The 16,952-nt window shown below is 40.0% G+C and overlaps 2 protein-coding genes across 2 annotated transcripts; one reads left to right on the top strand and one right to left on the bottom strand.

Moving 5' to 3' along the window:
• Window positions 1-906: 906 nt before the first annotated feature.
• LOC105442201 lies at window positions 907-4,702 on the bottom strand. Its single transcript, XM_030990979.1, has 2 exons — window positions 4,572-4,702; window positions 907-3,444 (listed from the first exon to the last, which is right to left on the bottom strand). The coding sequence occupies exons 1-2, from the start codon at window positions 4,700-4,702 to the stop codon at window positions 2,085-2,087; spliced, it is 1,491 nt and encodes a 496-aa protein (XP_030846839.1). The 3' UTR covers window positions 907-2,084.
• Window positions 4,703-7,968: 3,266 nt separating this feature from the next.
• LOC115926636 lies at window positions 7,969-10,215 on the top strand. The gene has a single exon (XM_030991571.1). It carries the CDS (start codon window positions 7,990-7,992, stop codon window positions 9,430-9,432), a length of 1,443 nt encoding a protein of 480 aa, XP_030847431.1. The 5' UTR covers window positions 7,969-7,989; the 3' UTR covers window positions 9,433-10,215.
• Window positions 10,216-16,952: the final 6,737 nt, after the last annotated feature.

The raw sequence follows: 16,952 nt of genomic DNA on the forward strand, positions 1-16,952 counted from the left end.
CCTTACTTCTTGTATTCAATTGTTTCAAATGTTATCTGGCCAGAGAAGTTCACATTATTATGTTTTCCCAACAGTTTTTGACATTTACAGCATAAATTTCGTCCAAATTCATTAAAGTGACATCTCTCTCTCTTCTCAATCTATACGCAATCTTTCTCCTTTATCATGACTCTTCTTGTCATAAGTATAGATGGCTTATACAAAAACATTTCATTCGGTAGTGAACTTTAAGAGGACAGTACTTTTCGACCCCAGTCACACCGATGGGACCGATAACAGATCAATCAAACAATGACATTACATCATAATGGTCAAGAATATCTGACGGTCTAGCAGCGGTTTAGAGTCGGTCTGGTGGTGTGTCTAAGCACTGGCGTACTGATGCTGATGGGGGGGGGGGGGGCAGTTACCCCCCCCCCCCCCAAAAAAAAAAAGAAGAATTCAAACGATGTTTATTTTTAATTCGATACAAGTAATTTACAAATGTTGCTGAAATTACATAATTTCCCGGGATTTTCCCTGCTAGTAGCATAAATTAGATATCAAAATATGCTCATCTGACCAAATTTTATGCCTAAAACCCCTGAGCTTCTGGCGGCTCCGCCCCTGGACCCCACGCCAATTAGTGACCTGCCAGTGTCACATGTAAGGTATTTATATGCTCATCTGACGTTCATTTAATGTCTTAACCCCTGAGCTTCCGGGGGCTCCGTCCCTAGGAGGCCCTAAGACGGGCCCATCAATGCTCATCTGACCCTATGTGAATGCCTAAAAAAAAACCTTGACCCCGGCTTTGCCTCTGGACCCCACGACAATTTACACTCAACTAAATACTGTAGCCCCTCCCCCTCCCACACATTGAAGAACATTCCGCGGGGCCTGCATGTATTATGTAAGAGTGGTGATGATGCGGATTTTTTTTTTTTAATTAAAGGATGTATATTATTTGTGCCTCTTTTTATGTTCGAACTTTTCTGTGTAAATATTTACGTATTGAAATGCAAATTAGTATAGTTTGAGAGATAAAGTTTGAACCTTTAACTTTTAGTCGTTACATTCATACTTTTATCTCAACAAAATTAGATAATGAATCATAGAAGCGATAATGACAATGTTATCAAACAATAGTCAATAATAACAATCATCGGTACTAATAACGTAACGAATGTTTGTCTTTTAAAATGGTGAATATGAAACGATTTTAAACTGTAGAAACTTTATTGAATGTATCAAACTTCTGTGAAATGCATCAGATTCCATTAGCCTACATTTTAACAAACCATAAAGATGATATGACATATCATTTGTCTTGTTTTATCACTTTTGATTTACAAGGTAAAACTACGAAGTCTATGCACATTTTACAGCCTGATCAATATTTACACTATTCATTAAAGCAAGGCTCCATGAGCACTGGTAAACTACATAGGCAATGGTGTCAACCAGGGGCGGATCTAGGGTTTCATTTCTTTTAAGAGGGGGCACCATATTCCTTAGTTTTTCTGACAAGCAATCAAGCGATAAAAATGAAACAAATGCATGAATGAATTAATTAATAAATATACATGTATATATTATATACAAATGAATACATCAAGGCCAACACCTTAGAAAATAAGGGATTTTTTTTTATGGCACTTGGGTTCAAAAGGGGGCACAGGCCGGATGTGGCCCATAAATCCGCAAATAGTGTCAACCATTGCCAGGCAGCTGGAAGAAAGTACAACAAATTCTCTTCTGCTTATATCCTGCTAATAATATACTACCCATTCAGCGATTTCGCAAAATTAAATTAAATGGAAATGTATATGATGCTCTTAAAGACAATACAAAAATTAAGAAATAATAAAGAAAGTAAATCACATTCTGAATACAAAGTTTGTCACTTAATTTACACACGTACACAGCTGCATGAAAAGGATCGAAAGCGACAAAGGCACTAAACTATCCCACAGTGCATTTGGAATCGGGACACGAAATTTACACCCGGGCATTTTAGGGGGTTTGGGCGATAGCGAGAATTTGTTCCGATTTTTTAAAGTGAAAAGCCCCTCGGATTCAAAAATAAAAACCCACAAGCACGCCTATGTAGTTTTCTCATCTTCGTCCTCAAAAATGACTGTAACATGGAGTGTCATTTTTTTAGGGTTGGAGATCCCAGTAGGAAATGTGAATTGGGTATCTCTTGAAGTAACCTTCCGTTGATATGGGGTTATTGGTGGCGCCGGATGGAGACACTTTGAGAAATAGAAAGGCTTTTTCCCACCATGAACTTGAGCTCGTACTCCCAAATGAATTCTTTTCTGTAATAAATCATGTGGATCTATTTGCACGATAACTTCACTTGGTGAGTCCGGGCTCCGGATAACCTCCATGAAGAAACTGAAAGCAGATGCTTGTAATTTGAAGAATTGTTTTTGTCCTATTCGCTTGCCCTTCCAAGAAACGCATGAGTGATGTTTTCTACTGCCATCAATGCGAACTTCGATCGGCTCATTCTTTGGTTGGTCGTGGGATGAGCAAACCTTCTTGTCTGTGAATCTGGCTTTATCGTTTGAATTCAAGTACAGTCTGGGCCATGGAAAGTCCTCTGGAAGATCCTCCAGATTTCCTTCTTTGTACAATGCCTGTTGCTGCCAAGATTTCAGGAGTATATCAGGCATCATTTCCTGGGCTCTGCGGAAGGCAGGCGTCTCTCTGGCTTTCTTCAGTTGTAATGCATTCATGTAGGGGAAACGAATGAGCTTGATGATACTAAGAAGCGTATCCCCACTTTGACACTGGTCCAACCAGGGCTCGATCTTCTTGAAGAGAGTGAACTCATCATCTACCATCAACCGTGGTCCACTGTCGAAAAGAGATATAAGGTGCTCACCTTTTAGACTTAAAAGTTGATCTGGCGTCAGTACACTGAAGTTGCACAACAGACTTTGGAGGCACATCTCGACTGTTTCATGCATGCCAAATTGAGAGGCCAAGTGAATGAAGGTGACGACTTCCTGAGCATCGTTCTGTTTCTCGCGGATGAATTCGTCACATAGCTCCCTTAACTCTTTCACCAAGTACTTGTCAGCTAGCAGGGCCAAAGGCAAGACGTTGCCTTTGGTCAGGTCTACAGAGGCAGTATAAAGAAACTTGAGGAAGTTGCCGAAAACCTCTTCACAACATTCTTCCTCGACGAGATCCTGACACTTTGAGGTTGGTTGTCCGGTCGTGTCATGCGATTGCCAAGATGAGTTACAAAGCATCGTCTTGAAGACATCGCTCCATGCACTGAGCACCAGGCGATGGGCGTGGAACCTTTGATCTCCAACAACCAGGGTGACGTCACTGTACCGTTGCTCATCATACAAGGTCCCTGTTGCTCTGCTGACTGCATCTACGCCGACGCGCACATGGCTGAGCAGGTTTTGCTGAGCGTTCTGAGAAAATATGAAAAGAGTACTTTTATTTATAAAAATATGCCGACATTAATGGGTATAATCAACTGTTCCTTTTGAAATCACATTTCTGACCATCTTTTTCTTGCATAATTTGGTATTGACATGGTGGTCTTTTAACGTTGCAATTTTGTTCAACCAGAGGAACCTTCATTTTTAATACTGCATAGCCGATATACTATACAAATATACACTGCCTTGAGAGGTTCTGGTTAAAACTATGCGCAAGAGGTGACTCCAATAGTACTATTTGCTGAGGGGCGCAGCCCCGAAGCAAATGGTACTTTTGGAGTCACCAAGGTCCATAGTTTAACCAGTACCTCGAATTGAAGGCATGGTATATTTGTTTTATATCCTGCATCAAAAATTTATTTAAAAAAAAAAAAAAAAAAAAAAAACATTTTTGGGAAAAAAAATTTAGAACAAAAAATATGTCAATTTTTATCTAAAAAGATTTAAAATATTTTGTTTTCATTAAATTAAGATTTGAAAAAAAAAAGTTGATTCAATTAAAAAAAAAAAAATCACCTTTTTTTTTTTCAACTCCCAAATAGTAAACCAAAATAGTACTCTCATATAGTACTTTCTAAAAATAGCTCAAATATTTTTGGTCATGTGACGAGCTCTCAACCAATCAGAAGCCGATAAATTTTTGATGCAGGATATAAATTGGCCTATTTGGTAACCATAATCATTTGTTGTCATACATAAGTTTACTGTATATGGTATTATATTTAGATGCAAACGTGCCACTCTACTCACTGCATCATGAATATGCTAAAAGGTTTTCATTTCTCTTCTAAGATATCTAAAGTGAAGTAATTAGCAAAATAAACAGTTATATTATTGAGATCATTGGTCATGATCATAAAGTTAAAAAAAAACAGCTCAGAATTGGTTTTTGCTTTAAGACCTGAAACCTGTAATGAAATGTTCAGTTTACGGAAAGATTCGAGAAAAAAAAAGTATTTCCATTTTTGTTTCGGAGGGGGGGGGGGTGGATTGGGACATATATATATACGGGAGATGAACATGGTCACTTCGGGCTCTTAATACGGGATCGTTTAATGTCATTTATTTACCTGAAAATTTTCCCTCTCTTTCCTCTCTTGTTCGGCCCTAATTTCCTGCTGAACGTGGCGATTCGAAGTTTCATATTCATCCTCATAATCATCCGAATCGTACTCGTCATCGTCATCATCGTTGTAATCATACACCGCGCCGTAAGGTTCATCGTCGCTGTCATCAAACTGTCGAAACATCATTGACCATGCTGTGTACTTTCAGTCTGTGTAAGTACGGGGAAAGAAAATCCCCCATAAACGCCTTCATCTCCTACTGATGATTGATACTATCACTGATTTATATAGGCTATCCGTTATTTTCTTATATAATAATTAAGGCAATCTGTCGTTGGTGACGATGGATAACAGCATTTCAGTGCATTTTTAAAGTCAACACTTTTTGCACATCAGTTTCGGTTTGAAACCGGCATAAAATAGGCTCACCGCTACGACAGATATTTGTCATTACCATCAAAACAGGGTGCAATTTCAACATTTTTTTCACTCCTTGGTGTCGTTTCAACACTTTAATCTGGACGCGTGCATGACTTGAGTTCCCGCGCTTTCCCAGGACTTGTCGTTCTCCTACAGCATTATTATAATCAAAATACTATATTCCTTTCAAATTGTCATCATCAGCATATTCTTACATGCACATGCAGTCAAAATGATGTATAGGCCTAGCATCTCTTATTGAGAATAATCCGTTTATACCTATAAGAACTAAGTGGATACATCCGATACAAAACTGAAAAATTGTATACTTATAGGTAAAGCACTCATCATCCCGCTCATCATCACCACCATCATCATCATCAAAATGATCTTTGACAAATTAAGGACACAAACCATCGCTGTACAGAAATGGTGAAATAGTATGTGAATTAACATACATGTATATATATATATATATATATATATATATATATATAATACAAAATACAATAAATAACGATGCACCGTAGACGAAGTGTAAAACAATTTCTTCGTCCAAGGAGCATCATTATTTCTTGTATTTTTGTGCATTTTTTCGAACTCCGAGCAGAAATCTAGACTGTTGAAGCAACATACTATTATAATATCAGACGACATTTTGAAGAGAATTTTAGGACGAACCTATCGATTGTAACTGTAGATACTCCTGATAGTTGAGCTGATCCTCACTGACTGAAAACGACTTCCAATTTGTGGACGAGTTCAAGATCCGAAAATGGCAGGCTAAAAAATACAGCTCACTTCAGTTACCTAAACGTCAATTGGCAAGTGTTTGCTAAGTAATAACTTGTTTTGCGTGCAGTGTTATATATGATGCCAATATTTCAATAGTCAATCTAGTGTTACATCTGATTTTAATATGTTAATGATTAATAATTGCGCAATACGTGGGGAATACCATGGTGTGGGAAAACCCGAACTATGCTGCGCCTCAGCTGAGCGTGCATTGGGTCGGGTTTTCCCACACCCTGATGTTATATTCGCATCGAGCATTTTTATACCACAAAATCAAATAACAGACGATTGGGGGGGGGGGGGGGGTGGTAGAATACGCCACTGGCAGGGCGTAATGGTGTTAACCAGATGGGATAATGTCACAGATATCTGTTTAACTGAATAATGTCCAATATATTTTGGCCGTACTTTTTGTAAATCAAAGTCCCGGATTAAAGTTATATTTTATTTTAGCGCGCATTAAAAAAAAAAGCAACACTGCAAAAAAAAAAAAAAAAGTATTAAGGTCAACTCCATAAACAATTACCTGTGACAACATTTGAATGGTTTTTTTAGCAAATTCATATGCAGCTAATATACATTGTACACAAAACAAAATTCTCAACTTCAGCAACATATTTCGTATTTTAATGATAATTTTAATTATTAATAATTGCGCAGCGCTAGTGGGGAATACCTAGTGTGGGAAAACCCGAAACAAAACTCCGCTTCATCAGCTGAGCGTGCATGGGGTCGGGTTTTTCCACAGTAACTGCCAGGCTACCATAAAAGGAAAGAAAAGATAGGGGGGGGGGGGGGGGGGATGCAGAATACGCCAGCTATACGCATTATTATGTTGATGGCGCAATGGGGGAAAACCAGTGGCTAATTTTAATGTCACAGAGATATCGGTCTACCACTGATCAATGTCCTATATATTTTGGCCGTACTTTTTTAAAATCAAAGTGCCGGAATGAAGTTATATTTTAGCGCGCAATCAAAAAGAGCGACATTTTTTTGCAAAAAAGAACTAATTTACCTGTGGCAAAATTTGAATGGTTGCTAACAAATTCATATGCAGCTAATAATAATATACATTGTACACAAAACACGATTCTCATCTTTGAGTCAGTAACATATTCAAGTAAAATTTGGAAGCGAGTGATTTTTTCAATTGATTAATGTTAATGAATCGAAAAAATATTTGTGCGATATTCAAAATTGAATGGAGACTACAATAACAAAAACAAGAGATATAATATAGGCTTACATACATGCTTAACTGAAGTGGGACACATTTTCACTAAGGTCATGATTTTCCGAGACATGTTTCATATCAGGCCTAAGCATTATTAATGCCTAAGCATTATGTCTACAGCATAGACAGTGCATTAGAAAACTTCACTGGTCGGTCTCACAGTGGTCGCGAGAAGATCCCTTTAGAATTCATTGCGGCTAAAACTGAAACAGGTATGTTCCGGACTCGATTTTAATTTCACCTTCATTTTGATACAACTGACTTATTTCTTGTTGATTCATGTTTGATATTCTTTCCCATTCTAATAATAATCTGAAACATGAACAAATAGAAAGGACTCGATTAAAAAAGAGTAAGATAATTTTTTTTTTATTACAAGACAAGTTCAGGAGGATTGTCGAAAAAAAAAGATTTTCTTTTCAGATTGACTACCTTTATATACCCTACCAATAAACTTGTACTTATCAAACACATTGTTTGGCCCATCAGTTTTGTGACAAAAATGTCACTCTCGATTTAAGATGATTGTCCGGCATTGCATTGGAAAATATTCGATATAATATGTTTTGTATGTTGCTATTTATACTCGAATACCATTGTTTAATGGCGTTAAGTCGTAATAAAACATGTCTAGGCCTACAATAAAACAAAGAAAGAGACATCAAATCAATTTGATTTGTGTGTGATGTTATTGATGGGGCTCTGTTAATATTAGAACAGCAGGTGTGTCCGGGCAAAAAGTGTGAGTTTTTCACCTCATGCACGCTTATAATAATGCATACTGGTTTAATTCTTTTAATACCCATGAGCACTGTGGTATTAATAAAGGGCCCTACTCTCAAAGGGTCATGGGTTCCATCCTTGAACGGTGCTTACAAAAATTGAAGGGCCAGGAAGAGTATTATGAATATACTGATGACGAAGCTACCCATGGTAGATGAGACTAAATGATAAGTCTAATCATTTTTAATTTATTCATATTTTCTCGTAGGAAGAAGGTCAAGAAACAGCTGCTGCAATGGATACAAGTAAAGATGGTAAACGGTCCTATTCATGTCGGAGCGCCCTGTCGAAGAAGTTGGTTCCTTTCCTGAACAGGGAAGAACTTACAGACATCCATGTCAAGGTTGGTCAACGAACATTCGCTGCTCATCGGCTCGTGCTGGGTTCCTGGAGCGATGAATTGGCAAATCTGATTATGACTGCTTCTCCTGATAACGTCATAGAGCTCACTCAAGATGCCACCGACAAGGAGATCGAGGTTTTTGAAACGGTCTTGAATTTCCTCTACACGGGCGAGATGAGTTTCTCATCGGGCAACGTGAGAATGGTGATGAGTCTGGCCAATAGACTGGGACTCAAGAAGTTGGGCGATATGGCTCAGGACTGGGTAGGAGACATGATAAACCAAGGGAGTATGGTCGGCGCCATTACGTGGTTGAGGGATACAGATGAATACGACTACGTTTCCTTGAAGAACGATTGCCTGCGTACACTATCTCTGTACTTCCAGTACATCCCAAAGGCATCATGGTTAGGATTAAGTCTGAAGGAGCTTTGTAGTATCCTGGAAAGGAGAGATCTTGTTGTGGATAATGAATTGGAGGTGATCACTCGCGTGGATGATTGGCTCAAGGCAAAAGGCAGCATAGAAGAAAACAAGGATCTTTATCTCGAAATAGTCCCCAAAATTCGATTTCCTTTAGTTGAAATATCCCAACTTTTGCATCTCAAAGAGGCTTCACCAATCGTCAAATTTGCAACTGACTATTTCCCTTCGATTTTGAATGAGTCGTTCAAGTACAGAGCTCTCTCCATCGAGGTAGGTCTGACTGTCTCCAATGCCGATAGCCGAGGTAGCCATCTTCAAGCAAGTTACGCTTTTCTCAAGAAATCAGACTTTGAACCACGACTGTACCTGAACTTCGTTCCACCTGGAAAGGTTATAAGCAGCTCTAATCGCTCTCAAAGATCACAGCGTCAAAATGGTTGCTTTAAAGAGATCAACATCGATGCTTACAAAACCGAGATGAAGTGTGAGGTCAGGGGTGCCACCGGAGCTTGGTCACTGGAAACTGGATCCCGATTCTTCAGTTTCGTGCTGAGGCTGGAGCCTATCCAAATGGGAGACACGGAAGCCTGGGGCGTGAGATATGAGATCACATCAAGCAAATCGTATCAATCCAATGCAAGTTACGTAATGGTTCTTGTAACAAGGCCTCAGGACAAAGACTCCGACTTCTACCTACCTGAGAACCCCATAGTGATGACGAAAGAAGGTTCTTTGAGCAAGGTATCAGGTATCAGTCCTTCAGATACTATCAGTGTTTCCACTCAGCCGATCTTTGCTGGAAGAAAGCCAAAGAAAGTAGAAGTTGCAGCCATTGTGTATTTGATGATGTCGGAACCCTCCGACCCCGGAGTGGAAGGACCAGGGGTGGATAGTGGTGAGTCGGATTAGATAACCAGGGGGGATGGTGGTAGAGCTCGGAGTAAACTTAATATAGTAGCCCTGGGACGATATCAAATCTATGCACAAAGTTCGATCATCCTGCCTTCAGATTTAAATTAAATTACATAATTCGAGTGTAGGCCTTCATTTCTTTCAGCTCTGATAAAGAACATCAAGATGATGATATCCCAATGTTAGAATCATGACTATCCATTCTTGGATGTTCCAACATAAGATAATGCTTAATGATAGAAAAACAGAGTTACGCATTGTTGGAACATCCAGACAAGTTTCAAAGCTAGGTGTTGATCATAATACCAGTTGGAGACTCGGAAGTGAAACCGTCAAGCTCTGTGAGAAATCTGGGTGTATTGCTTGACTCTCGTTTAAACATGGAGAAACACATATCTAACACATGTAAATCTGCCTTTTGTATGTTATACAATATCCGTCACATTCGTAGATACTTAGACCGGAAAAACTCAGAAAGCCTTATCCAGGCTTTTATTAGCAGTAGGCTTGATTTTTGCAATGACTATTGTTTGGCTTGCCAGATTCACAAATAATCAAGTTGCAGCGTGTTCAGAATACTAGTGCAAGACTTGTGTCTAATTCCTCAATTGTTTTCCATATTACATATGTTTTGATTGAGTTACATTGGTTACAAATAAGGTACAGAATTGAAATCAAAATACTTTTGCTTGTTAACAAAGCATTGAATGGTCAAGCCCAAATTAATTGTCTGAATTATTTTCTTTTAAATAATATCCATACGTGAAGTTGACAGGACAAGCTGCTTCTAAAGCTACCTCACACAAAAAACAAAAGAAATTCTTGGAGATTGTGTTTTCAGTTGCGCCGCTCCAAAGCTTTGGAATATAACTTACCATTAGACATAAGAACGGCCTCATCTGTTGCTGTCTTCAAAGATTTGTTGATGACGCACTTGTTTTCAGGAGATTTTGAATAGTTTTGTATTTAAAAAAGAATATTGGTTTATTTTGTGTCTGTCAAGTAGTACTGTTTAGAAGTTTTGTTTTTCATTACAGCGCAGTAGAGTATATTTCCATAGAAGCTGCGCTAACAAATATAAATCGAATTGTTATTATTATTATTATTCCGTGAAACTAATATAAATACCTTTTTCACCCAGCTTCTTTACTCTTTATTCTTTGGGAATGGCGAATGGTATTAACGAGATTTTTTAATGCAATTTCAGATAAAAACCTGTATAGCGGTGGTCGTCAGATTTTTGTCATGGGCATGGGGAGGGGGGGGGGGGGAATCATCATTTACAATTTACAACGTTCCTTTCTATTGTTATTGGTCGCAGTTCCGCTTTGTGTCCCTATAATATCTATCTCCCAAATAATCATGATTAACCAATTGTGTTGAACTATAAACAGTCTTCTGCCTGTAAGTAAATGCAGTAGCTCTTTTCATTTGTATTATATTCTACGGGTGGATCCGGAGGGGAGGGGGGGGGGGGGTCCTTTGGATCCGAAACCCATTTATGTGGTTTATGGCTCGTCATTGATATAATTTATGAGAATTAGAGCCCACCCTCTTCGCAATAACACTTCATCTTAATTAATTTAGATATTTTTGTTCATATTCTTTGCTTGCTTGTCATTTTGCGGTGTGCTTGAACACCTTACAAATCTGCTGACCGTTAAAATATTTGTCACTAATTTTGTTTGTTATACGTACGCTTTTGGGGAATCGGACCCCCCCCCCCCCCCTTTCCAAATCCTAGATTCTCCCCCAGAGTACTTTATCACTTTGAATCAGCCAAGGTATCCCCTCATACATCTGCAGTTCTGTGGAAAATGAAACGGAGATGGAAATGAAATCCTATACGTACATACCAAAACTTCAATTTAGCATCATGCATTTTCCCAATTTGATCTGTTTTTTTTTGTTTAGTTTAGTTTATGTCTACCCGTACTCTTATATGATTAGCCATATGTCTTTGGAAAATAATGTAAAGAAGGCCATTTACTTTGTTGATAAATTCATAAACATTCTCATTTCATCTATCTTATCTTTGTAATTTGTCAAACATAATTACCCTCGTAGTATATATTTGATGTTATTATTATTATTAATTTTCGTTATACTGGCTAATATATTGGAAATTTGGAACTCCTGTTATGTCATGAACCAAAGTTTGACTTCCGTTTCTTTTTGTATTTTGTGGACGTATTTGTTTTGTCGTGACACAGAAATTGTTACTGTTACTATACTATCATGATTATAAGAAAAGTGATTTGTATCTATCAGAAAAGGAGCTGAAATAAGTACACTGTACATGACATGTGATACATTTCATTATTGATGTACATGTATTTGGTTGTTGCACTTAGAGACTTCGGTGGTAAGCGCTTTATAAGTAGCGTTTGTATTATCATGATTATTATTATTGCTTCCTTTACTTGTATTAAATGGAATCAATTATAATTGTGTCTTTTTAACAAGCCGCTTGTTTTGAGATGTAAAGAAAGGTATAATTTCCTTTACTCGTTTAATGCTATCGAAGCTTCTGGGCGAGATCCCGGCGCGGTTCTAGAATAATTTTTAGTGGGGTAGGGTCTTGGGGTCAGGGGCGTCGCTAGACCTTTTTCAGTGGGGGGTGTAGAGGCCAACGATTACCGACAAAACTAGCCACCAATTACCGACAAAATTAAATGTCCAATATCTACAAATTCAACCCTATAATCCTGGGGCCGAAGGCTAAATTGTTTTTCCTATGGAATATCGATAGTACTTGCATATGCGCAAAATGGTCCTTTTCCTCGACGACATAAATATACGAATTATTTCTTCAATTTAGTCAGCTTCATAGCTATATATCTTAATGCAGGCGAGGAGCTAGGATCTTATTTTAGGGAGGGGCGGTAGTGAGCAAGAGAATCACTTAAAAGCGCGCTCATTAGGGGGTGTGGGCGATGGGCCTCCCGCGCGAAGCGCGGGAGCTTAGACGTTTCCTTAAATTATTAGGAAAAAAGACGATTAATTGTACCGTTTTCGACTGGTAATCCTTGGCTGAATGAAGTTTCCCCCCTCCCGCGCGAAGCGCGAAAGCTTTGACGTTTCATTAAATTATTACAAAAAAAGAGGACGATTTGCTGTACCGTTCTCTACTGTTTATCCTTTTCTGAATTCAGTTCCCCCCCCCTCCCGCGCAAAGCGCGGAAGCTTTCACGTTTCATTATATTATGAGAAAAAGCAGACGATTCGGTGTACTGTTCTCGACTCTTAAACCTTGTCCGAATTCAGTTTCTCCCCCTCCCTCGCCAAGCTCGGAAGCTTTGATATTTCATTAAATTATGAAAAAAGCAGACGATTCGGTGTACTGTTCTCGACTCTTAATCCTTATCTGAATGAAGCTTCCCCCTCCCGCGCGAAGCGCGGAAGTTTTGACGTTTCATTAAATTATTAGAGAGAGAAGACGATTCGTCGTACCGTTTTCGACTCTATAAGCCCTATTCATCTGAATTCAGTTTTTCCCCCTCGCGCGAAGCGCGCAAGCTTTGACATTTCCTCATGTCATTAGAGAAAGAACACGATTCGTTGTACCATTTTTTACTCTAAATAAGCCCTATTAATTTTATCTGAATTCAGTTTCCCCCTCTCGCGCGAAGCGCGGAAGCTTTGACGTTTCCTCAAATTATTAGAGAAAGAACACAATTCGCTGTACCGTTTTCGACTCTAAATAAGCCCTATTATTTTTTCTGAAGTCAGTTTCCCCCTCTCGCGCGAAGCGCGGAAGCGTTGACGTTTCCTTAAATTATTAGTGATAGAAGCAGATTCGTTGTACCGTTTTCGACTCTTAAACCTTATCTGATTGAAGCTTCCCCCTCCCGCGCGAAGCGCGAAAGCTTTGACGTTTCCTAATATCATTAGAGAAAGAACAAGATTCGTTGTACCGTTTTTTACTCTAAATAATCAATTCAGTTTCCAACTCTCGCGCGAAGCGCGGAATTTTTGGCGTTTCATCACAATATAAAGAAAGGAAGACGATTCATCGTACCGTTGTTGACTCTTAAACCTTGTTTGAATTTATTTTCCCCAAAAAATTTAAACCTCTGATTTCTTTAACTGATATTATAGGAAAATGAAACTTTGAGAAAATACAAGTGTTGTAGTTGTAGTCACTCTCGATGGCGTCACAGCGGATAAGAAGTCACAGTTCGTAGGGAAAAAAACTTGTCGGCCGACCGACAATATACATTTCACCGACTTCAAACTTCTGCATTGATATAGTACACGAGGATAGAGCACGAATACCGACACAGCTGACCCGACAAAGCAACATATTTACCCGTGTCTTTCTTGCTCCCTCGACAAGACGACTCCACCCAACAACCCCCTTCTCTCTTTTACTCCCACTCCTCCTCTCTCAGACTCTTACCTCCCCTCTCTCTCCTCTCTTTCATCCCCCGTTTCTTTTGTTTCCCTTTCACTCTTTTTTCCTTTTCTTTATTTTCTTTCTCTTCCTTTCTTTCCTCTCCTCCCTCTTTTTCTTCTTTCTTTCTTCTCTTTTCTTTCCTTTCTTTTCCTTTCTTTCCTTTCTTTTCCTTTCTTTCTTTTCTTTTCCTTTTCTTTTTTTTATTTTCTTTCCCTTTCCCTCTCTTTTTTTCCCTCTCCTTTCTTCCCTCTCTTTTTTCCCCTCTCTTTTTCTCCTTCCCCTTTTCTCTTTTTCCCGACGGCAGCGCAATTTTACCGACAATATTCTGACAGGTGGGGGGGGGGGGGTCGCACCCCCCCCCCACACCCCCTCTGGCGACGCCCCTGCTTGGGGTACTTCATTAATTTCTCAATTTTGTGACTCGCTTAAATTAAAAAGAAAATCAAAATAGCTTTTTTTGGGGGGTGGGGGTGGAGGTCGGTTGCTTCAATGAATTGAATTGATTGAATTGAATCAAGGTTTATTAAAAAACATGTGTCGCAGCCCAATGGCTGAATTGATCATGTGTACAAATAAAACACTCATTGCATATTTCAAACATAAAATAATTTTAGTTGGGCATGAACCCCCGGCTCCTATCTTTAGTACCGCTACTGACAAGATTATACTTATATTTTCATTGTATAATTACAATCGCCAGATCAACAGCTTATTATCACGGAAAATGTGCCACTCCATGCCAAATAAATGGATTATAATATTTTAAATTTACAGGTCACAATCATTATAATAATGTATATGATGTCTGAGATAAAGATATCAACTGACTTAATGTTTATTATATTTGCACAATTCTGTTTGAAATCGGGTGATTCGGAAAAAGATGGTACGTCATAAAAGTAGTACATAGTACAATTTATTTTTAAGTTGTTCCTTCTCCTCGGAGTGGCCACGGAATGGGGGCAAATTAATTGCTTCGACTTCGACCTATCCCCCCCCCCCTTTCGCATGCCCGTTTTCACTTTTGACTAAGAAGTAGGTCATTATGTAGGAGACATGCATAACGAGAGACCAACAAGCCGATCGAGAGGTGGAGAGAGGGAGAAAAAGAGAGAGCGAGAGTGAGAGAGAGAGAGGGGCAGAAAGAGAAAGAGAGAGATAGCGAGAGAGGGGGGGGGGGGGGGGCGTAGAGAGGGAAAGCGAAGCGAGAGTGGTACAAGTACAAGTACAATCAAATGTAATACGCATGCGCGGATATCATAGCTACGCGATTTTTCGTTCGAGACATTTCATGCACCCTTGCACATGCACTTAGTCATTCATTAATTGTTTGATTGATTGCTTTTATTCGCCAAAGCCTCCATCACAGGGGCGCCGAAGTGGTGGTGGTGGTGGGGGTGGTGGGGGTGGTGGGAGTGGGTGGGGGAGGGGGGAGGGGGCAAAACGCATATACCCTAAAAAAAGTTGTATGCGTTTGTTGGAAAATTACAAATCCCCAAATTTAAAGTCAGGCAAAAAATATGTTTATCTAGAAGCCTTCATATGACACGGCCTGCAGAACGACGGGGATCAGGGGACTTGAGCCCCCTCACTTTTTTGAAAAAGTGTGTGAAGAAAGAGAGAAAGAAAGAAAGAATAGTGACCTGCCAGTGTCACAATACGGGGGTTCCACCCCTGGACCCTTCCAAAGGCCCTAAGGCGGCCCCTGGATGTTCGATCATCTGACCATTATTAATTACCTAAAACCCCGCCCCCCCCCCCCACTCCGTGGATGGAGGGATACCATGCGTGTTACCAAAATGTCCGGTAAGGGGTACTTTTCACGCACCAAAGTCCGGCTCGTAGTACACTAAATTCCGGCCCGTATTGACTTTACACACCGGACATAGGGGGTGTTTGCAAAAGTATGGAACATGCATAATGCGTACCCTAAATAACACTGAGTGGGGGGGGGGGGGGGGAGGGGGAGGGGGCGGGCCTAAAACCCCTGAGTTTCCGGTGTCTCTGTCCCCTGGACCCCACCAAGGGCCCTAAGACGGGCCCGTAGATAATAAAAGCCCTAAGCTTTTTAATATGGAGCTCATCCCCCTGGACAGTGGCGGATCCACCCCCCCCCCCACTTATTCACCGGCTGGCTGTTTCGCCGCTAAATATTTTCTAACGAATTGGGCCCCCTCTTTGGCCCCTTCCCCTGCCGTCGGCTGGATCCACCCCTGCCCCTGGACCCCCGCAAATTAGTGACCTAGCTGCCAGTGTTACAAATAAGGTATCAAAATATGCTCATCTTACCGTAATTAAATGCCTAAAACCCATAAGCTTCTAGGAGCTCCGGCCCTGGACCCCACCAGGGGCCCTAAGACGAGCCTCTGAATTCGTCATCTGACCATAATTAAATGCCCAAAACCCCTGGACCCCACGCCAATTCGTGTAGTGACCTATACCCAGGCGCGTACGCAACAAAAAAAAAAAAGGTTTACTCTAACCTAAAAGGGTGCAAAAAAGGGCGCAAAATAAGATTTTGCACCCTTCCCACTAAAGTGAACCCTATCGACCAAAAACGGGGTGCAAAATAAAAGTTTGCATATTGCATGCATATTCATGATTACTTTTGAAGTCTTCACATACAAATACATTTATCATGATTTGTTAAGCAAATTATGACAATGCACATCAATTGTATTTTCCGTCTGCAATCATTAACCAATAGATTATTTTGTCTGATCATGTTACAATTACATTCACGTTTTAGGGGGGCCCTCGAAAATTAAGAAAATCGCATTCCCCCCTACCATCATACCTGCCAGGGGGGGGGGGGGCATCTCCAAAAAAATTTAAATTTTTTTACACGTTTTTCTTCCCCCGTGCCCCCCCCCCCCCCCCCACCTGAATCCACCCCAGGGTCCAGGGGGCGGAGCCCTCAGAAGCTCAGGGGTTTTATACATAAAATTATCGTCGGATGAGAATAATTTTATAACTTATTTGGGACACTGGCAGGTCACAAATCGGCGTGGGGTCCAGGGGGCGGACCCCCCCCCCCGGAAGCTCAGGGCTTTCGGGCAATAAATAATGGTCAGATGAGCATATTTTTATAACTTATTTGTGATAATGGCAGGACACA

Source organism: Strongylocentrotus purpuratus, unplaced genomic scaffold (assembly GCF_000002235.5).
Source record: "Strongylocentrotus purpuratus isolate Spur 01 unplaced genomic scaffold, Spur_5.0 spur5_scaffold_2, whole genome shotgun sequence".
Taxonomy (NCBI): domain Eukaryota; kingdom Metazoa; phylum Echinodermata; class Echinoidea; order Camarodonta; family Strongylocentrotidae; genus Strongylocentrotus; species Strongylocentrotus purpuratus.